Source organism: Neoarius graeffei, chromosome 10 (genome assembly GCF_027579695.1).
Source record: "Neoarius graeffei isolate fNeoGra1 chromosome 10, fNeoGra1.pri, whole genome shotgun sequence".
Classification (NCBI taxonomy): Eukaryota; Metazoa; Chordata; class Actinopteri; order Siluriformes; family Ariidae; genus Neoarius; species Neoarius graeffei.
In genome coordinates, this window is record NC_083578.1 from 79,623,390 (window position 1) to 79,646,692 (window position 23,303).

The 23,303-nt window shown below is 42.9% G+C and overlaps 1 protein-coding gene across 1 annotated transcript in view; it reads right to left on the reverse strand.

The window, feature by feature from the left end:
* Positions 1-8,788: 8,788 nt before the first annotated feature.
* The window catches only part of tafa5l (TAFA chemokine like family member 5, like), a 209,855-nt gene continuing 195,340 nt past the window's right edge, over positions 8,789-23,303 (reverse strand). The window contains exons 4-5 of the mRNA XM_060930913.1: positions 20,345-20,388; positions 8,789-8,870 (exon numbers count right to left, since the gene is read on the reverse strand). Of these exons, the coding sequence (XP_060786896.1) occupies positions 20,365-20,388 (24 nt within the window). The 3' untranslated portion in view covers positions 8,789-8,870; positions 20,345-20,364. The remainder of the gene's footprint in view (positions 8,871-20,344; positions 20,389-23,303) is intronic.

Here is a 23,303-nt window from a genome sequence, read left to right on the forward strand (position 1 = left end):
TAGCTTTCACTTGACTTGTGCACACTTGGATATGAAGGTAGACAAAACACTGCACTCAAAAACAAGAAGATAAAATTAGATAATAGCTGTACGAGCCCTGAATACGGGACGTCTGTTATGCCCTGGGTTTCGTGTGTTTGTCAAGGATCATTCTCTGCTCAAGCAACAGGAACATATTCATGTGTGTGTATGTGTATTTGTGCTGACAGGCAAATGGCTGTCTTTTGACACACACATCCCATGGACCAGTGAGTACTCTTATAGGTCAACACTTCCTGTGAGGCAATCTGAGAAGGAAAGAAAGAGCAGTAGCAGTTATAGTCAGTAATCTTCTGCACCCAGCAAAGGCTCTATCTGATACACAAAATAAGCAACTCCAGGAGTAAGCTTCACCTTTGATTCTTACTTAAATTATTGAAATTATTTACTTTTTGAACCTGAATCAGTTTTGGTTCATTTGCTCTTTGGGTCGGTTTGCGTTCTGACTGCACATCTCATCTCATCTCATTATCTCTAGCCGCTTTATCCTGTTCTACAGGGTCGCAGGCAAGCTGGAGCCTATCCCAGCTGACTACGGGCGAAAGGCGGGGTACACCCTGGACAAGTCGCCAGGTCATCACAGGGCTGACACATAGACACAGACAACCATTCACACCTACGGTCAATTTAGAGTCACCAGTTAACCTAACCTGCATGTCTTTGGACTGTGGGGGAAACCGGAGCACCCGGAGGAAACCCACGCGGACACGGGGAGAACATGCAAACTCCGCACAGAAGGGCCCTCGCTGGCCACGGGGCTCGAACCTGGACCTTCTTGCTGTGAGGCGACAGCGCTAACCACTACACCACCGTGCCGCCCCTGACTGCACATAATTAAGCGAATTAAAAAGAGAAACAAATACACGAAAAATTCTGTCTGTCATGGATTTCATTGGACAGAAATATGATGGAACAAAGTAAACAAACCTTTGCCGAGTCTGTGGTAAAGTCATAAAAATCACCCGAGCATTGAGAACAAGGAGCTGCACTCAGTACTCTAGAGCAGGGGTTCTCAACATTTTCTACTTTAAAGCTTTCGATTTCATAAAATCGGTGAAATTTAGTTCCCTCTGAAATGGTCATTGTGATATATGTTTATTTCTGTAATATCTCACAAAATATCAGGCCATTCTGTGTTTGGGAAGTTATTTAATTTGAAGGGATTCCCGAGCAAATAATGTGCATGAAATCGCTCGCTTCACGCAGTCAAGCAGACAGAAGAAGTGTGTGTGTATGCGCATACGCAGGTTTACCTTTGACCGTGCACTGACAGTTACATCATCTTGTCGCTAAACGAACAGCTGATCACACCGAGGTGCTCGCTGATTGCCGATTGTGGCAGAGGGGGCGTGGCCAAGCAGCAGTCTGCGAATGGAGGGCAGGGTCGGGGAAGGTAAGTGGCTAAGTCATTCCACCTGCTGTCAATTAGTGTGTGTGTGTGTGTCACTGTTTGTTACAGGGACGGAGCATAAAAGGAGAGAGAGAGAGCAGAGGAAAGGGGCTCTCTCCCCAACCACAATGCATGTGTTTGTGAGAGTGAGTGAGTGAATGAATGAACGAACGAACGATAGAAAAAAGGAAGCTGAAAAGCTCAATAAAGGTTTGGATAAACATCAACTCTCGCCTGCCGTGCTTCTGTGCTCCACCCACATCAGGAAGTGTTACACCGATATTTATTAGTTTGCTCCTGCGTTTCTTTTCCTTCGTATATAACATAACGTCTTTTCTTCTGGCTTTCTGTTACTGTAGTTGGTCTTTCACATTTCAGTCACGCACTCACATCCTCCAGTTTCTCTCCTGTTTCAAATTTGTATCCCACAGTGCCTTGTGCGAATGGGGAAAGCCCACCACGTGATGCATGACATAGTAGCTTGAATTGGGTCATGGTGAAGCAAGAAAAAATAGCGGAGAATTTAAGGGCACCTGGCTCTAAATTCATTAATTGTTCTATTTAAAAATAAATAAATAAATAAATAATAAAATCGGATGCCTGTGATTCGAATTCGGTAGCTTTTGGTCCACTAAACAAAAATAATTGGGTGTCAGGGAAAATTCTTTTTGAAAAATCTCAAAGGCAGTCTAGCTTTAAAGTGATTAACCAGGAAATTTTGAAATTACAGGGTTATGAAATGTCATCATTATACATTAATACAAGATGTTCTAGATGAAAAAAATTAAGTGGACTTTAGCTTAAAAAACATGTTAAAGTTGAAAGTCCATTGGGCCATTTTCCTGGGCGTGGCCCTACTGGATTAGCCAGATACATGGATGGATGTAGTAGGAGATGAAAATGAGGGTGGCGCTGTGTGACGTAGGATTCCGCACGTCTTGTTCATTCCGTCCTGGATCCAAGACGTTTGGCCAAGTGGCTTCATCAAGTGAAGCGAGAAAACTTTACTCCTGGAAAAAGCACACCAAATGTCATCCTAGTCATTAGTTAGCTATGGCTGGGTTCTTGCCCAAACTGATAACTGCATCATCAGTTTTTCTCTCGCTAATCAGACACAAGGTACATCACCACTCTTGCTGGAACAGTTGGGGGTTAGGCACCTTGCTCCAGTGCACTTGAGCCAGTCCTGCTGATTCAGGGAATCAAACCAGTGACCTTTTGGTTCCAAAGCTGTTTGTCTAACCATTTGGCCATGGTTTCTCCTAATTAGGTCATCCTAAATAGCAGATTTCATCTCTGAAGCAGACAACTTCTTAAAAATTCTAGACCAGTGCTATAGGTGTGTTTCAAGTCAACTGGATTTACTGTTTGTTTCTTTACATATGGGGAAATGTTTTGAAAAATCTATATGCAGATAGTTTTTTTAATCTAGTGAATAGATAAAAAAAAAAAAGAAGAAAAACACGAGAATATTCCATAATTAAAAAGTAGTCTTGGGCGTATCCGGACTTGGGCTCTGCCCTCATGAGATGCCTGCTTGTGCCAAGCAACTCTTTTTTTCTCCACTCCCATACAACTCCGCCATGTCGATGCCTTCGAAGGCAGTTCTGTTCCAATGAGGTTTAAGTCGTGTTTTTTTTTTTAAATGTGTCCGCTTGAAGCATTATAACTTGACAGATAAATCACGAGTCCCTGAAGCACATGAGCTCATAGTCATATGGAGACGCAGCAAAAGTCCAGAGATCAGCCATAATGAGACCTGCACGCCACTGTCCGGCTCACAGATTGATGTCCCAGTGCTATTGATCTCGTATCTCCAAGTAGTGCTTACGATGAGTAAATATGGACATAAATATGACAGCAAGATGACACGGGAATGGATGGCAGTGTCAGAATGAAATAGCACTGCGGTCTCTTGGGCCTTTAATAGAGTTGCCTGTTGGCTTCTGATGAATGATAAATTGGCGATCGGTGGCCCTATTGCATTAAAATTTGCTCGAGATAAAATGAAAAACATGAACACGCACAGGCATTCCGATAGGATCAGATGAGAAAGCACCATCTCTGCAGGTGCTCTGGCTCATGTTGTGATTGAATCACAGAGAGAGTCAGCCAGGTGTGAACACAATCCCTACACTGGGTTCATATTAAGGTCTTCAGATTATATTAGATCAAAAACCCTGCAGGCTGCAGCTTTAGCAGATGAAGCTGAACATATGGCACTCATTTATCTTATATGAAAGGGAAAAAAAACCCAAAAAACAAACCAACCTGCTGACCCGTGAGAGATAACTTGGATGACCCTTACCTCAGAAGAGGAAACTGAGGTGCTTGGTGGACACACTAATCATCTCTGGTTATCCTACACCTACCATGCTTTATCTTGGTTTATTTGAGTGAAACTACAGTATTACACCTGGTTCACATCCCAATAAACAGGATGAAACATCTCATCTCATCTCATTATCTGTAGCCGCTTTATCCTGTTCTACAGGGTCGCAGGCAAGCTGGAGCCTATCCCACCTGACTACGGGCGAAAGGCGGGGTACACCCTGGACAAGTCGCCAGGTCATCACAGGGCTGACACATAGACACAGACAACCATTCACACTCACATTCACACCTACGGTCAATTTAGAGTCACCAGTTAACCTAACCTGCATGTCTTTGGACTGTGGGGGAAACCGGAGCACCCGGAGGAAACCCACGCGGACACGGGGAGAACATGCAAACTCCGCACAGAAAGGCCCTCGCCGGCCACGGGGCTCGAACCCAGACCTTCTTGCTGTGAGGCGACAGCACTAACCACTACACCACCGTGCCGCCCCAGGATGAAACATGCAAACAGAAAAATCAAGGGAAATATTTGAACATTCAATGTTTCAATAAAATATCCAGATATGTATTGCATTTTAATGGATAGGTAGAAATGGGACCTGAGTGGCAAATTGGTCTGTCTTTAAAGGAGAACTGAAGCCATTTTTAAACTTGCTTTATTTCTTAATTAACGTGTTATTCAATTATGTTTTCAGTTTTAGTAATCTTATATCCTGGCTCGTATTGGCAACTAATTGCAATTAAATATTCTACTTATCGGCCTATTCGGTTTTTAGCCATGTTGAATTTAGTTCGTTTGGTCCACGGCAGGCGTCACTTACCCGCATGATCTTCACGAGACTTGTGCGAGACTTTGAAACGTGAAGTGTTAGCCAGGTGTCAGTGCCGCCATTTTGAAAACTGTTTTCCAAACGAAATATTGCACAAAAACGAGTTTAAATGGCGATTACTGCCTACTTTTTTCAAACTTTCCTGATTGCTATCAAAACAAACAAAACTTCCGGCTTGATTACGTCAGCATTCGAAAGAGGGCGCGCGTGTCTTTTGACAACGTTGGCAGATGTTGGTCGCTTTGATTTGCGCTGTACGTTTTACTTCCGTCCTACGATGTCTCGCACAGGTCTTAACAAATCTCGTTTACAGCCATTGCTTTGACATATGGACTGATATATTACAGAGCATATTTCAAACACTCATAACTTGCTATAGCAGTGACAAAATAGCGATCAAAAATGTATTCTGATATTTAATAAAATGAGACAAATAGAATTTTGATAAGAAAAAATTTTGCCTTCAGCTCCCCTTTAATAGTGTGTGCATGTGTGTGTATACATTACGCTGGTCTTGCTGAGCTGTAGCAATGTTCAATTAATTTCAAAGGGAATCTCAGTGACATCCTTGAATAAATGGATCGGTCTGTAAGTGAGTGCTTACTTACAGCGAGATGAGTTGCAAATGCAGTGAAAAAGCCTTTAACTTCATCCCTACTTCCTTTCAACCAATGCCCAAGTTGGTATAATATATGAGTTGAAACTTCCATCCATCTATCTGTAACCACCTTTCCTGTACAGGGTTGCAGGCAAGCTGGAGCCTATCCCAGCTGACTACGGGCGAAAGGCGGGGTACACCCTGGACAAGTCGCCAGGTCATCACAGGGCTGACACATAGAGACAAACAACCATTCACTCTCACACCTACGGTCAATTTAGAGCCACCAATTAGCCTAACCTGCATGTCTTTGGACTGTGGAGGAAACCAGAGCACCCAGAGGAAACCCACACAGACACGGGGAGAACATGCAAACTCCACACAGAAAGGCCTTCGTCAGCCGCTGGGCTTGAACCCAGGACCTTCTTGCTGTGAGGCAACAGTGCTAACCACTACACCACCGTGCCACCCAAGTTGAAACTTGTAGTAAAAAATAAATAAATAAAAGCAGAGCTAAACAACTCTAGGGGAAGACCTAAATTGTGTCAACAAAAGTATGAATAAATCTTAAAAAGAAGCAAATGAACTAATATCAATATTTCTTTTTCATCATCCGCATAGTTGATTTGGCATGAGTTTTATACCAGATGCCTTTCCTGACCCAACCCTCACCATTTAGCTGGGCTTGGGACCCAGCGCTAAGACAAGACAAGAAGCCTTTATTTATCACACATACACAGTGAAATTCCTCCTCTGCATGTAACCCATCTGAAGCACATACCCAGAGCAGTGGGCAGCGATGCTACAACACCCAGGGAGCAGCTGGGGGTTAGGTGCCTTGCTCAAGCAACCATGATACAAAGGGAGGGGAAAGTGCTGTCCATTCCTGCTGATCCTGGGAATCAAACCGGCTACACTTTGGGCCCAAGGCTGCTTCTCTAACCTTCAGGCCACCCCATGTCTTTGGACTGTGGGGGAAACCAGAGCACCCAGAGGAAACCCATGCAAACATTGGGAGAACATGCAAACTCCACACAGAAAGGCCCCTGTCAGCCACTGGACTCCAACCCAGAACCTTCTTGCTGTGAGGTGACAGTGCTAACCACTACACCACTGTACACAAAGTTAAGAATACACTGGCTTGTGCAACCCCAGGGGCTGGATTTGGAGGATGGGACGAGATGGAGGGACATTATCCGCTGTGATGACCCCTAACAGGAAAAGCTGAAAGAAGAAGATATGATTTCATTTTTATAGGAATCGATTAGGTGGCGTAGTGGTTAACACTGTCGTCTCACGGCAAGAAGGTTCCGGGTTCGAACCTCATAGCCAATAGATCCTTTCTGTGTGGAGTTTGCATGTTCTCCCAGTGTCTCTGTGGGTTTCCTCCATGATTCCTCTATGGACATACGGTACAGATTAGGTAAAATTCCCATCCATTGGGATTGTACAAACCAGTGCATACTTAGTCATGGTCCCAAGCCCAGATAGATTGGGGAGGGTTCTGTCAGGAAGGGCATCCGGTGTAAAACCTACGCAGAACATATCTGCTGTGGTGACCCCTAACGGGAACAGCCAAAAGAAGAAGAAATCAGTCACACCCAGAAACACCCAGACTTTCAGTGACGTCCTTTCTTCATGAGAAGATTCCAGACCTTTTCAAGACTTTTTTCTAGATTCTATGTAAATTTTCAGTTTGTTCAGGGTTTCTTTCTGAAACCCTCCATCTCCGCCTGTCCTCCAAATGTCCTGTCAAGAAGAAGAAGAAGAAGAAGAAGAAAAACTGAACAAAACTGGAAGTGTGAATTATGTTCCTTGGGTCATGAGAAAGCTTTAAATCCTGGTTAATGTTTTAAAATATTCATTTTCAGGGTTTCTTTCTTAAACCCTGCTTTATTCTTCCAACTTTATTCTTTCATGACTACCGATGAAGACCGGGACGTCGGCTGACTGGAAAAACACGAGCTTTGTTTGCAAACTGAACTCACCCCAAACCTTCACCATCACATAAGGTTTCAAAACACTGACTAATGTTTCCTCATTATGCTTTTAAAATCAAAATTTTCTGAACCTCAAATTAGTTCCTACTTGATGTGTGCAGGAACACTATTTGAACAGACCAATCAATTTGCCCTGTCCTGATTTGCCTGCGATTTAAAAAAAACTTGGTGATACTTCGAGGCTATTTAGACCCGTGTCAAATGTTTTCATTTATCTTGGCATGTCTTATGTCCCGCTGAAACAAAAGCACTTGTGCTTTTGCTCAGTTTTAAATGCTGCTGTGAGAACAAACTCGTTTGTCACATCTCTTGGGTATCTGGGTATCTGTTAAAGACCATAGACAGTAAAAAAAGAGAGAGGGGAGAGACTGAGAGACAGAGAGAGAGAGAGAAAAAGATATTCTCCTGTTATTTCTGGGAACAGTACGACATGATGAATGGCTGAAATCTCTCCTTGAGTTTCTCAGTAATTGGAAGCGAGGGATATTGTGCTCTGCATATTTGCCAGAAGCATAACAGACTTTATTAGGAACCATAAAACACCATTAAAATTCACAACCGAGGGAGCTCTCCTACCCCTCCAGACTGATAAATTACTAACCTACTGTTCACTCAAAGTGGCCATTTTCTCTTCGCCTGTTTTTCTTTGCTTGCTAGACCTGCTGCGTACAATCCTCATGTCCATCATGTAACTCAGTTTTAAATGAAACACTCTCTGGTGTGGCTTATTATTTTTCCAGGCCACCAACTTAACAATACGCTAAGAGAGGGGGAAAAAAAAAGAGGCAAAGATGTTTCTCGCTCCTTGGATGCTGGAAGCAGAGAAATGTACATGATGGATGTTCAAACAACAGAACGCTGATGCAATCTGACCCCGTTGGTACACGTACACATCTATATAAAAGGATTCATCTTATGTTGCCTCGCAGGCAAAATGGAGCGTTTATCGAAATAATATACCCAACAAGATCCTATGGAGACAGACCCTTGAAAGCAAAGAGTGAAGGGACTCAGGAAAGCAGGATGCAACTGGATCGTCTTTTACACTTGAAAATACTGGGGATCAACACCATCAAAGGCATCCCGTTTTCATTAGCAGGAGAGTCAGTGAGTCACCTTTGATGATGTCATAGACAGTGTACGTTTGCGGTTTGGGGTGTATTTTATAAGATACGATTGACGTCCAAAACACAAAACACTTCCTGTCTTTAAGATAGGATCATCCCTGCGGTGGAAAAAGAGTCTGAAGTTAATCATCAAGAGCATTTTTCTTTTTGGATGGTGATCCAACATCCCAAACAACATTACGTTATACTCCTCCACTCCATGTCAGCAGCTTGTTCTTCAAAGACTTGCTTCTTTTGGCCTTAACTTTGGAGATACTCTCCAGCAAATCTGAGATTTACGGGGTTTACCAATGATCATTTGCCAATGATCTTATCATAAACTGATAAGGAGGACACAATGTCCTGCTGGAAGTGCTTGACTGTCCATGTCCGAGGAGTCAGGCTCCTGGAAGGGTAGAAGAGGAGGAGGAGGAGGAGGTGGAGGAGGAGACCGCTGGGTTGGTGGTGGGGGGCTCTTGATTTAGCTCCGGGATGCGAGGATGGATAAGATGTGCTGGTCTGATGAATGTCTTCTGCGAATCAGCGATGCTTACGTCAATGTCAATAGACCTGCATGCAGAAAAAGAGAGAGAGAAAGTGTGTGTGTGTGTGTGTGTGTGTGTGAGAGAGCACAGCAAGAAAAAAACACTATGTGTCATGATCAAAGGAGACACAGAGAAACGGGCAGCATGCACTTCGTGTCTTTTTTCCAGCTCGCATTTGCATTTTCATTGATCTTCTCGCTTATTTTGTTTTCATGCGGTTCGCAATAAAATTCCATCACGCCCCATGTGTCATATTTTATAGCAAGGACGGGAAACGGAAGCTCACCAGATGGAGTCTGGGAGAGAATTTTTGATGTAGAAGAGAAGAATTTTTTAAAGATTTATATGAAAAGATACAGCGCAGGATACAAATATGATGACGATGACGACGATGATTATGATGATGATGCAACCCTATTTCCTTTTGCTTTACTTCATATAATTTTAATATCTGTATGCACCAATTTCTGTTTGCTCTCACCCAATGAGCTGGCATGTCTCCAGCATAATCCCTGCAGTTTCTCATTATCCGATTTCTCACATCAGCTCGAGAATCTATAATTCAGCTACAGTCCCTGGAACGAAACTAACAGTCTTTTGAACACGTTTTGCCACTTAAATAAATAATTCAGCGTGGGAATTTGTAAAATTGACTGACCAAATGAATCTTTAATAGGCTTAAATATAATTTCACTGATCGGAGCAGAATTTGAGAAGTTCCTACGTTCCAATCCACCTTTTCACAAATAAATATTTATGATTTCTCTCTCCGCCTGGCCGTTTCTTCCTGCGTGTCTGTAATTGCCTATGATTCATGTGGGTTTCTCTCTGTCGAATCAGGAGAGATCAGTCTTCTGATGATGAGGCTGCGGCAAACTGGAAATGCAGAAAGCGCTGCCATGGGCTTTGACACGACTCATACACACGGTGCCGTGTCGAATTTATTTCCACATCGTTTTTTAATAATGCATGGAATGCTCCAAACTTCTGAGAGTAAATCCGTAACTACATTTGTATATCGTGGAGCTGGTGCTGTAGATTGTCTTGTACAAGAACTAACTGGCCGTTTTATCATGTAAACATAAAATGCATTCTGTAAGTGGAAGATTAATACTTGTTGCTATGCACAATTTGCTATCAGTGAAACAGGACTGATCAGGTATTATCTGGCAAGAGGATCATTCTTATCACAATAGGACTACGTTACAGGAGACACTCTTATCCAGAGCAGCAGGTTAAGTGCCTTGTTGAAGGGCACTTGAGCCATTCCTGCTGGTCCAAGGAACCGAACCAGCAACCTTTTGGTCCTAAAGCTGCTTCTCTAACCATTAGGCCATAGCTTCCTCGCTGACATGACGTGGTGATGGTGTGTAGAGTGTAAATCCAACCTCATTTTGCCAATGAAGTTTATAAATTAATCTTATATGGCACAAGCTACTTCTGGTAAAATCGTGCATTCTGATTGGTTCCTTGGCGGGCAGAATTTTCCCGTAATGCCCGTGGGCAATTCTGGACTTTCTTTCCAAGACGCCTTTTCTTAAAAAAACTGTTCATTATCTAGCATGATTTTGCTGAAAAATAAACCAATATAGATTATATTTATAGCTTTCTCAGAACACTTGTCATATATTACTCGAGTGGAGAAATAAATTCACTTCTGAAACCGCTAGCCGTTTATTCTGCATGCGTGACTGAAAGCAGCGTCATGCCTCATTATAATGACCGTCTATTTTAATCTTAGGGTGTATTCAGACCAGGATAGTTTGATAGTTCACTTGCTTTGGTCCGAACCAAATGTTTTTTTTTATTTTTTCATTTTGGTGCGGTTCGCTTTCACACTGTACATTTTAGTAAGCGGACCAAAATCTGTCAACAAAGCCACGCGCCCTGAGGTCGTTCAGCTATTGGTCAGAGACAACACGTGCACAAAGCGTTAAGTTCAAAAGTAGTCATGGAGGCTTTCCGTGCTGTTATTCTTTTTAATGTCATCAAAGCTATATGTTTTTTTTTTTCCAGTTTTTACTGTTTTCACAATTGTGCGATTACTATGCTGTTGTACAAGTAATTTATCAACGACGACGACAAAGGGCAAGGTGGCTACGGAGGATAGCGCTGATGACCGCACATCATGTTGTGACAGTTCTGGCTCTTCACGCAATAGATGAATTTCTTTTTTGCGTCGCCAGTACGCCACTTTTTGAAAGAACGTCCCTGAGTTTAATGTAGGTCTGACGGAGTTTCTTCACTTTTAGCCGACATTGTTCTAGGGAGCGCGTGAACCCCTTCTCCTTCATTTTCTCACTGAATACAGCAAACACGTCGGCATTTTTGTGTGTTCTCTCCGAAAGCTCAGATATGTGGACATCTGCCCATATATCCACAAGGGTACGCGTTTCTTCCTCGGCCCACGTTTGCCCCCACTCCATTTTTTGTACTTGCCTACCACTGGTGACTGAACAACCCTTGACAACTGAAACAGCGTTTGCACTTTGCGGTGGAGTGTCAAGACTCTGTTTCCCATAATGCTCGACAAACGACGGAAGCTCCCGAGGTACAAAAAAGCAAAACTGTCGGATTAGGTCCGGTCTGCTTTCACACCTCCAAAAGATCCGCACCAGGGTTCCTTTGGTCCGGACCGAGTCCGACCTTGCAGCTCGGTCTCGGTCCGCTTGTTTGGTCCGGACCAGAGTTCGGTGGTTTGTATTCAGACCAACCCAAAAGGTCCGGACCAAGGGAAATTTGGTTCGTTTGGTCCGGACCAAACAACGTAGGTGTGAATACGCCCTTAGAAATAAAAAAGCCAAAGAATAAACTCCTTACTAACCTTTCGCATATTATTCTATCCATATTGACTGGATATGAGCAATCGCACGCTCTGATTGGCTACTCTACTATGAGGATATCAGCTCATATACCGTGAGTAGAGAAAAACAAAATGGTGGAGCATTTTGCTGAACCAACTGAGGACGAAATAAAAACTCTACTCGAAAACAAAACCGCAAAATATACAAAAAAACCCCCCAACAAAATATGGAATTAAAGTATTTGATAGTAAGAATGTATATATTATTTTTTCCAAGAATTATTATTATTATTATTATTAGGGGTGGCACGGTGGTGTAGTGGTTAGCGCTGTCGCCTCACAGCAAGAAGGTTCAGGTTCGAGCCCCGTGGCCGGCGAGGGCCTTTCTGTGTGGAGTTTGCATGTTCTCCCCGTGTCCGCATGGGTTTCCTCCGGGTGCTCCGGTTTCCCCCACAGTCCAAAGACATGCAGGTTAGGTTAACTGGTGACTCTAAATTAACCGTAGGTGTGAATGGTTGTCTGTGTCTATGTGCCAGCCCTGTGATGACCTGGCGACTTGTCCAGGGTGTACCCTGCCTTTCGCCCGTAGTCAGCTGGGATAGGCTCCAGCTTGCCTGCGACCCTGTAGAACAGGATAAAGCGGCTAGAGATAATGAGATGAGATGAGATTATTATTATTATTATTGCATTTTTCACAAATTGCTCCCGTCATTTCACCGGTTTGTTTACATTCTAAGCAGAAATGATTTTGTCAGACATTTTGTATGAAGTTTTTATTGCAAAAAATAAATCGTTTCTCAAAATCCAGTGAATGTGGATAAAATAAAACAATTATTCCTCTCAATCTTGTCGTACATGGCTTATAGCTATTAGCTCATGTACGACTCAATTTTGTGGAATAACAAACTTTTTTTTTTCACTTCTCATAGCAAACTGTGGAAAAAATGGAAACATCTTGGATTTATTTGTTCCAATCAGACTTCAGTATGTCGACTAATCCTGAAAAAGAAAAACTAAAAAAACGAAACCTAAAGAGCGTGCTCGTTCACTGTCCTGAGAAAAGCATTAAAATCCTTATGCAAATAATCACAATTACTGTTCAATAAGACAGAACTGAAACAGCTGCATTTCTCCTTGATTGACGGCTACTAATTGCTTTAAAGCCGCATATAAACCCACGTCATGTCCCCACGTCACCTCTATTTCTCCCGCCGAAGCTAACACACTGTTTCCCATCCGGCAAACTCCCAGAGGGAGCGGCGTGAAGTGAGCAGTGACAAACAACAGCTGGAGTGTAAATATATCTTATTAAATACAGCCGTGTCTCATTCTGCTCCTCTGTGGCGGATTCTAAAGGGGCTGCCTGTGAAAGGTGTGAGTGTGACTACTGAGACTGAGCAGCTGAGAGCCTTAAGGCTGCCGGTCACGTCCTGGATGGTCATCTCCTCCTTCATCTGCGGATTGCCATTGTAGCTGTGGCCCACGCGTACCCTCTAATCCGGCTCGAGCCCTGCTGCTGAGCCTGTGGCTCCTTCCGAAGACAGCTTAATCAGACCTGCCTGAGCAATATCGGCTGGATAAATGATCAGAATTCAACTTTTATTTCTGCTTTGCTTTGCTCTCTGTAGCTGTGCTCCACTCAAGCATGTCAGTGAGCTGGGAGAGGAGCGTGGTTTTATTGTAACCAAGTCTAAATTGAATAATGACTCTAAAAATAGAATTAACAGTTATTCCATTCAATGCTGTCATACATGTGTGACAAGATTGAGTGGAATAACTGTTTTATTCTATCCACATTCACTGGATTTTGAGAAACAGAACATTTTTATTTTCTGCAAATTCAATAAATAAAAACTTTATACAAAACATCTGACAAAATAATTTCCGCTTAGAATGTAAACAATCTGTCCGTCTGAGTTACATGTTGGTCCTGGGATTGAGATGCTGGCCTCTTCTGCTCCTCGGACCTGCTTGATCCATCCTGCTGCCCTGTGTCTGGTCGGAGTTTTATCGCATCGCTCCTGTGAAGGACGGCCCCATGAGGACAGTTGAGGGTTATACCTGGAGGACGCTCTGGACTCTTACAGTAATGCTTTTATAGCTGAGGACTACAGTTGACTTGCTAACTTTAGGACTGCAGTTGTCATGAACAGTTTTGCACTCAAGTTTCCATCAATGAAGAGTTTATAACATCAACGAAACTGTCTTCATGTTAAAACTGTTAATGTTATAGTCATGCTGTCTGTTGTTGCCCAAATGAGGATGGGTTCCCTTTTGAGTCTGGTTCCTCTCGAGGTTTCTTCCTCATGTCGTCTGAGGGAGTTTTTCCTTGCCACCGTCGCCACAGGCTTGCTCATTAGGGATAGATTAGGGATAAAATTAGCTCATGTTTTAAGTCGTTCAAATTCTGTAAAGCTGCTTTGCGACAATGTTTATTGTTAAAAGCGCTATACAAATAAACTTGACTTGACTTAAACGAACTGGCGAAATGACAGGAGCAATTAGTGAAAAATGCTATAATAATAATAATCCTTGAAAAATAAAAAAAATTAGGGCTGTCGAAGTTAACGCGATAATGCATTAACGCGGTCTCAATTTATCGCGATTAAAAAAAAATAGTGCCGTTAACGCAAATTCTAATTTGGCCCTGCGAGTCACCCGTAGTTCATGCAATTTATTTTTGTTTGCACAGCATTGTGAAGTCCTATAGGCTGTGACTGAGTACAACTCCAACACAATTGAAGTTTTATTTCATTTTTATTTTCTTTTGTCACACATGTCTGAACTGAGACACAGTAGTATGTGACTACGTGTTTTATATTTGAGACTACAGCTCCCTAATCCATCACAAAATCCAATTTGGTGTTTTGTATGTTCAGTACTGCCTAGTATGTGAGTGAATAAACTCCCGTACCATTTTCTCTTGTCCCAGCAGTTTTTAACAAGTACTTTTAGCATAAAATGTGTTCACTATTTTAATTGTAACATTTCACTTTAAAAGCCTTATTCATTTACATAGATTTAAAAAAATGCGATTAATCGCGATTAACTATATGAAATTCTGAGATTAATCGCGATTACATTTTTTAATCGTTTGACAGACCTAAAAAAAAAATACATACATTCTTAACATCAAATATTCTCATCTCATCTCATTATCTCTAGCCGCTTTATCCTTCTACAGGGTCGCAGGCAAGCTGGAGCCTATCCCAGCTGACTACGGGCGAAAGGCGGGGTACACCCTGGACAAGTCGCCAGGTCATCACAGGGCTGACACATAGACACAGACAACCATTCACACTCACATTCACACCTACGGTCAATTTAGAGTCACCAGTTAACCTAACCTGCATGTCTTTGGACTGTGGGGGAAACCGGAGCACCCGGAGGAAACCCACGCGGACACGGGGAGAACATGCAAACTCCACACAGAAAGGCCCTCGCCGGCCCCGGGGCTCGAACCCAGGACCTTCTTGCTGTGAGGCGACAGCGCTAACCACTACACCACCGTGCCGCCCACATCAAATATTTTTATTCCATATTTTATTGCTTTTTTTTTTTGTATTTTTAGGTTTTGTTTTTTTTCGAGTAGAGTTTTTATTTCATCCTGAGTTGTGCTACACGCTCCGCCATTTTCTTCTTCTTCTTTAGGGGTCGTGCACCTTTTAGTGGAATTAGGGTCAGCGACGCCACTGGAATTACATCTTGTCCCTCTTTTGGTGGCCTTTTTTTTTTTTTTTTCAAGTAATTGGGGGGGAAGTCATGGCCTAATAGTTGGAGAAGCAGCTTTGGGACCGAAAGGTTGCGGGTTTGATTCCCTGGACCAAGCAGGAATGGCTAAAGTACCCTTGAGCAAAGCACCTAAACCCCAAGCTGCTCTGGGTATGTTGTACATCGCTCTGGATAAGAGCATCTGCTAAGTGCCTACAATGTAATTGTAAAGCAACCTTGGGTGTGAGAAAGGCACTATATCAGTTTAAATAATAATAATTATTATGAAAATCCCTTTAAAATGCTGCTTTTTAAGGGGTGATGTTTTTCTTTCTTTCTTTTTCTTCCGCCTTTACAAAGAAATGACATATGAACCCTACCTCACTGTCACTGGAAATACTGAAGGAAAAAAAACCCAGCATAAATGCTAGCACTGTCAGCATGGTCTGTGAATTCAGGCTCTGACAGTTCTTCAAACTTCCTCGAGTTCATAATTGGTCTCAGGTCTATGCACAGGAGCCTGAATAGTGCTCCCTCTATTCATATCTGTATTTATAATCTGTTTAGAAACACATTACTTAATTAACACCGTTAATTCCAAATAATAATCTCATCTCATCTCATCATCTCTAGCCGCTTTATCCTTCTACAGGGTCGCAGGCAAGCTGGAGCCTATCCCAGCTGACTACGGGCGAAAGGCGGGGTACACCCTGGACAAGTCGCCAGGTCATCACAGGGCTGACACATAGATACAGACAACCATTCACACTCACATTCACACCTACGCTCAATTTAGGTGGGGTTTACATTAGACCGTATCTGTCTCGTTTTCGTCGCGGATGCACTGTCCGTGCACATTAAAACGTCGGGAAAACGACTCCACAGGCGGAACAACTTGAATCCGCCAGGGCCCACGTATTCAACCCAGTTCGTATTTGATCCGGTGCTGTGTAAACATTGTGATACGCGGAAACGCAGTGCTGAGCTCTAGCTGACGTCATCATTGGACAACGTCACTGTGACATCCACCTTCCTGATTCGCTAGTGTTGGTCATGTGACGTGACTGCTGAAAAACGGCGCGGACTTCCGCCTTGTATCACCTTTCATTAAAGAGTATAAAAGTATGAAAATACTGCAAATACTGATGCAAATACTGCCCATTGTGTAGTTATGATTGTCTTTAGGCTTGCCATCCTTCCACTTGCAAGTGGTGAGTGACTTGCGCATGCCCGATATGCACTGGGATCACACACACAGCGGCTCAGTCCCGAATCACTGCTCGTGCGCTTCACTCGCGCGCTCTGTGAGCTGCGCAGGGCCGGAGTGCGCACCCTCCAGAGGGCACTCGCTGTTCAGGGTGGAGTGATTTGGAGCGCAGGATGCCGGCGGAGCCGAGCCGCTGAGGAGAAATTTACACATTACACATTTACACATTTCAACTTACGTGCCGTCTAATTAGTCATGTGATTAGCGTATCCGTGTATTGGCGTTGCTGTGTGCACGCGAATCGTGTATTGGCGTTGCTGTGTGCACGCGAATCGTTTTTAAAAACGTTAATCTGATGATCCGCTGATACGGTCTAATGTAAACCCCACCTTAGAGTCACCAGTTAACCTAACCTGCATGTCTTTGGACTGTGGGGGAAACCGGAGCACCCGGAGGAAACCCACGCGGACATGGGGAGAACATGCAAACTCCGCACAGAAAGGCCCTCGCCGGCCACGGGGCTCGAACACGGACCTTCTTGCTGTGAGGCGACAGCGCTAACCACTACACCACCGTGCCGCCTCCAAATAATAATAATAGTTCAATTTATATAGCGCCTTTCTTACACCCAAGGTCGCTTTTGGGGGGAAAAATGATGGCTGAATAATGGATTAGTACATGTAGTCGGTGTATGGGTACACAGAGATACAGTTCAGCTAGGTCACATGTTCTCGACTAACGGTGAGGAGACTAACTCTCCTTCCTGTTTTCCCCAAGTAGCCATGAGTCCACCAAGTGAAGTGTCTATAAGCTGCATAGCACAGAAACCTGTAAAATGAAAAGTGTTTGTCTTAAAAAAAGATATTGACACTGTTCCAACTCTAACGCGTCTGGCCCAAACCGGTGTAGTGCGCTTGTATACAGCTTTTGGATAGATGCACTTGTTCTCTCGTTCTTGTCATTTTCCTGTCATTTTTTTCCCATAGAGAATGAATGGGGCTCACGAATCAAACCGTCCTGCTCGGACACGCTCCATCGGAGACCCACCAAACCTCAAGCGATACCTCAGGCCAGCTCCCCTGACACATACATACCGGTACAGTCGGTTCTGACCTGCACTCGTCTTTTCCTTTCTTTTCACTCATCCCTTTTCCCCCCATTCACTTCCATTCATTTTTCAAATGAATGGAGTTTTGGGAGAAAAACTTCATGTCATGTCATGTTGCCCGCCTCGCACTCTTAAATCTGTTTTAAATCATGCCACAATCTCTGTTAATCTACCCAGCACCATGTAGATCATGTAAAAAAAGATTTTAGAGCACAAAGTGCCATGTCTGATCCAGTTTGTTAGTGGCCCTTTGTTCCAGCTGATCAAGCACACTTTGCATTTTCTCTGCGGAAATGCAGTCTAGTTCCAGCTTGTGCTTTCTTTTTAGCATCATTGTGGCATTTATATGCTACACAATCAGGCATACTTATTTAAAAATTGATAAATTTGGTAAATACTTGTAAAACTAGCAAAACTATGATGTAAACAGAGCAGAGAATATAAAAGTTGAGTTGCTCCAAGTGACCGCTATCTGATGTCATCGCATACATCAAGCCCATCTGGCATTTTAAAGCAAATTAATTTTTCTCAAACATTATTTGGTCTCCGAAAATGAAAGTTTGAAATCTGCGACTACTTTTACTCAAAATAAGTTTGAGAATAAATCCGCTGGAGGATCCCTTTAACCACTAATTAGGAAGTGATAGTGGAACCAGCTAGTTATGTTTTCAATTCCATCGCGTTGTTTTTCATTCACATGAAGCTTGTTAAAGCTTCTGATAAATCATTCACTGTTCGCACGAGCTGTGGTCTTACTGACTGTTAGCCAGGTGAAACATCTGTGTTGTGAGAAAATCAACAAACCTGGCACATTAGCTGGATTCAATTCAAATATTATTTTCATTTCTAAAATTTATCTGAATATTTTTTACACGCTGAACTCTATCACAGTGCTGTTAAAACTTTGTAATGATTTGTACTACGTTTGATTACTCAGAATGAATGCTAAAAGAAAGAGAAACCACTTTGTAGGAACCGTATGTGCTAAAGAAGGCAACTGCACTTGCTTGAAGTCCTTGAAGACGTTTCACCTCTCATCTGAAAGGCTTGTTCGGTTCTGTCTGACTAGTGGGGAGTTTCATTTCAGGTATTTATCCTCAAGTGGACCAAAAGCAACCTTAAGGAGAGTCATTGAGGTCACATGGGTCATTGACCCTCTCAGCCATCCTGTAGGTGTTAAGGCCAATTTATGCTGACAACGCAGTCCTCGCAGATGGCGTCGCAGATGGCGTCTGCGTAGCCCCCCCCTTCGCAGACGCTCTGCACGCACCTCCCAAAAATTGTGACCACCGCAGAAGCCTCGCAGACAGCGTCGCAGACAAGAGGGCTCTGATTGGTCCACTCTACATCCGCTGTACACGCACTTCCGCTTCCCTACTTTCCCGGTTTGTTTTGTTTTCACGACCGCCATTTTTAAAACACGAGTGAAGATGGAGCAGCACGAAGAGCGGTTGATCGAGGAAGTGAGGAAGTACATACATCTATACGACTCCAGTTCTAGTCATTATAAGTAACCGGAGAATAAACACTCCACTAACCACACCCACCAACTACTCCTAGTGATTTCGCGACTTCGCGCCCCCTTGCATTGTGGCGGTGAATAACATTGCGCACGCCTATTACTCCCCACTCAACGATAAATTACAACTGTCTGCGAAAAGCTATCTGCGAAAGGCTTGTCGCAAGAGCATGCAGAGGCCCTTAGGTGGGGTTTACATTAGACCGTATCAGTGGATCATCAGATTAACGTTTTTAAAACGATTAACATGCACACAGCAACACCAATACACGATTCGCCTGCACACAGCAACGCCAATACACGGATACGCTCGGCTCCGCAGGCATCCTGCGCTCCAAATCACTCCGCCCTGAACAGCGAGTGCCCTCTGGAGGGTGCGCACTCCGGCCCTGCGCAGCTCACAGAGCGCGCGAGTGAAGTGCACGAGCAGTAATTCGGGACTGAGCCGCTGTGTGTGTGCTCTCAGTGCATATCGGGCATGCGCGTCACTTACCACTTGCAAGTGGAAGGATTGCAAGCCTAAAGACAATCATATCTACACAATGGGCAGTATTTGCATCAGTATTTGCAGTATTTTCATACTTTTATACTCTTTAATGAAAGGTGATACAAGGCGGAAGTCCGCGCCGTTTTTCAGCAGTCGCGTCACATGACCAACGCCAGCGAATCAGGAAGGTGGATGTCACAGTGACGTTGTCCAATGACGACGCCAGCTAGAGCTCAGCACAGCGTATCCGCGTATTCTCAATGTTTACACAGCACCGGACCAGACACGATCTAGATTGAATACGTGGACGCTGGCGGATTCCCGTTTCCCGGCGTTTTAATGTAAACGGACAGTGCATCCGCGAAGAAAACGAGACAGATACGGTCTAATGTAAACTTGGCCTGAGAGCATCAATGACCCATGTCACCTCAACGACTCTCCTTAGGGTTGCTTTTGGTCCACTACAGGATAAATATCTGAAACTCCCCACTAGTCAGACAGAACTCAAGAAGTCTTTCAGATGAGAAGTGAAACATCTTCAAGAATTTCAAGCAAGTCCAGTTGCCTTCTTTAGCCACTACGGTTTACGATGACCTGGATGACTGAGAACCTTCACAGACACTTTGTAGGAAGCACTGCTTGATGCCAGTGCAGATGTCCTCACCTCCTCTCGGCTGATATCCTTTAAGATGGCTCCTTGGGCAGTGGCTAAAATACAGGAAAGAAAAAAAAAACATTTAGTCAGGAGCATGAGGAATATTGCCTGACAGAAACCTTTAGCTCTCTCAGGCAATACATTAAATTATAATAACACTGAAAGACTAAGAGGCTTTGTGTACAGGTTACACAAATAATAATAATAATAAAAAACAATATTTGAGTGCTACGCCTCTTAAGAGGATTTCTGTCATAAGCTCATGTTCCCGATGGAAATATTAAACAGAAAATGCTTCCTTCTTTCTTTTTGACTTCAAATCCCATCCCTGACAATTCTGTTATTGTTATACAATTCACAGAAACAATAATATCTGCACCGTTAAATCAATCAATAAGTAAATCAATAAATCTTCGATTTAACCGATAATTGTGATACAAAACAGAACACGGCTATAATATAATTTAAAACTCAAATTTGTATGCTTTCGATTGTTATTATTTGTCTTACACTCTATCATACGTAAGAAAAAATGATTTAATTCAGTTTAAAGTTTTTAAGGATATTACCTGTTTACGTAAGGATGACATTACATTAAAAGTTTGTACACCCCTACTCAACTCATTCATAGGTTTTTTCTGTATTTTGACTATCTTCTACATTGTAGAACAATACTGAAGGCATCAAAACAACGAAATAACATCTGGAACAGAAATGGAATTAATGTGGTAAACAAAAAAAGTGTTTAAAAAAATATGTGTTGCATATTTTAGATTCTTCAAAGTATCCAGCGTTTACCTTGATGACGCTTTGGACACTATTGGCGTTATCTTAGGCTACATCCACACGACAACGAAAATTTTTTTTTTTAAATATCGCGTCCACATGGGCAACGGATCAGTAAAATATCAGGTACATATGGCAACGCAACGCCTGCTGAAAACGATGCAATACACATGCCACACCTCTAGGTGCGCTGTAAGACGGTCCCATCGGAGACACCAGAACAATAGAAGAAGTAGACGCATGCGCATAAACCCCTTCTTCTGTAGCATCAGCCACATAAAGTTTTGATTATTAATCAGTAGCGTAAAACGAAAGATGCGGAAAGAGGAATGAACGGGGGTAGATGGAAGCCGGTACGCCAACATTCTGATATCCTCCAGAATTCTTTAATGGTCCGGAATAAATTGAATGCTACACGTTGATGGATTACTTTGTTCTTCTACGCCCTTTTTGAGGAATGTATTGTCGGACTTAAACCAACATCTGAAGAGGTGAGATCGCTCCTTTTTTTTTCCCATTTTTGCTGGCGGGATTGTTTTTGGAAAGCACATGGGCGGTGCACGGTTTGGTACTGCTTCATCAGTGTTTGGACTAAAGACTCTGCCCTGAGGGCTATTCTCTCACTCTCTCTCTCTCACTTTGCACCATTACACAATAAATATTCACAGTGAAAATATTTTGTAAGCGCGTTTCATGAACCAAGTTATAGGATTTGTTGACAACTCGCATCGAGTTCGTTACACTTCTACCTCGCGTGAAGCACTGACAGTCATGTAGTTGTGATGTCATCGTAACTTATTTGTTCTACTCATCCAGACGACTTCGCAATGGCTCCGTTGCCAGATTTTTCCACTCTGGAAACCGTTCTCAAAAGATTTCGTTTTGGGGCACCCAAAACGCCGGTGCCATGTGGACGCGAGGCCGAAACGATAAACAATTTGATCAGATTCACCTGAATCCGTTGCCGTGTGGACAGGGCCTTAACCAGCTTCATGAGGTAGTCACCTGGAATGCTTTTCAATTAACTTGTGTGATCGTCAAAATAATTAGTGGACAAGTTTCTTGCCTTCTTAATGCGTTTGAGATCAAACGGTAAATAGTAAACAATAAACATGCAGTAAATAGCCCTATTCAACACCACAACTGTAGTAATCCATATTATGTCACGAACCACTCCAGTAAGGAAAGAGAAATGACAGCCATCATTAGTTTAAGACATGAAGAAGTATCTTTTAATTAATAATAATAAAAAACATTGAATTCGAAGGTGTGTCCAAACTTTTGACTGATGCAGGAGGTCTGAGCATCAGTGGCATTGGCAGATGCCAATATGCCAAGATATTGAATATCAGCATCCCATATTGGTGGATCTGTAGTTGTTTGCCATTAGTCATTGACCATATTTTTTTGCAGCCAGGAATAAATCAGATGTGTTTTGTGATCTGGGAAAACTTGCCAGATGTTACTGTGGCTTCTTGCAAACAAGCACAACAATGAAAAATGGTCCAAATCAGGTTTTTGTGCCTATAAAAGTTTTTTGACACCTCAACTTTAAAGCTATACCACCTTTCAGATTTTTCAAGTGTAAGTCATAAAAATAATTTTCCCCGACACTCAATTTTTTTTGTTTAGTGGACTGAAAGCTATTGAATTCGAATCACAGACTTCCAATTTTATTATTTAAAAAATACATAGAACAATTAATGAATTTAGGGCCACGTGGCCTGAAATTCTCCGCTATTTTTTCTTGCTTTACCATGACCCAATTCAAGATACTACATCATGCATTACATGGTGGGCTTTCCCCATTCGCACAAGGCTTTGTGGGATACAAATTTGAAACAGGAGAGAAAAATGGAGATTGTGAGAGTGTGCGAATGAAACGTGAAAGACCGACTACAGTAACGGAAAGCCAGAATAAAAGACGTTACTGTATGTTATATCTGAAGGACAGGAAACGCAGGACCAAACTAATAAATATCGGCGGTCAGCGAGCACCTCGGTGTGATCAGCTGTTCGTTTAGCGACAAGATGATGTAACTGTCAGCGCACGGTCGAAGGTAAACCTGCGCATGCACACACACACACACACACACATACACACACACATGGACTTCCTCTGTCTGCTTGACTGTGTGAAGCGAGTGATTTCATGCACATTATTTGCTCAGGAATCCCCTCA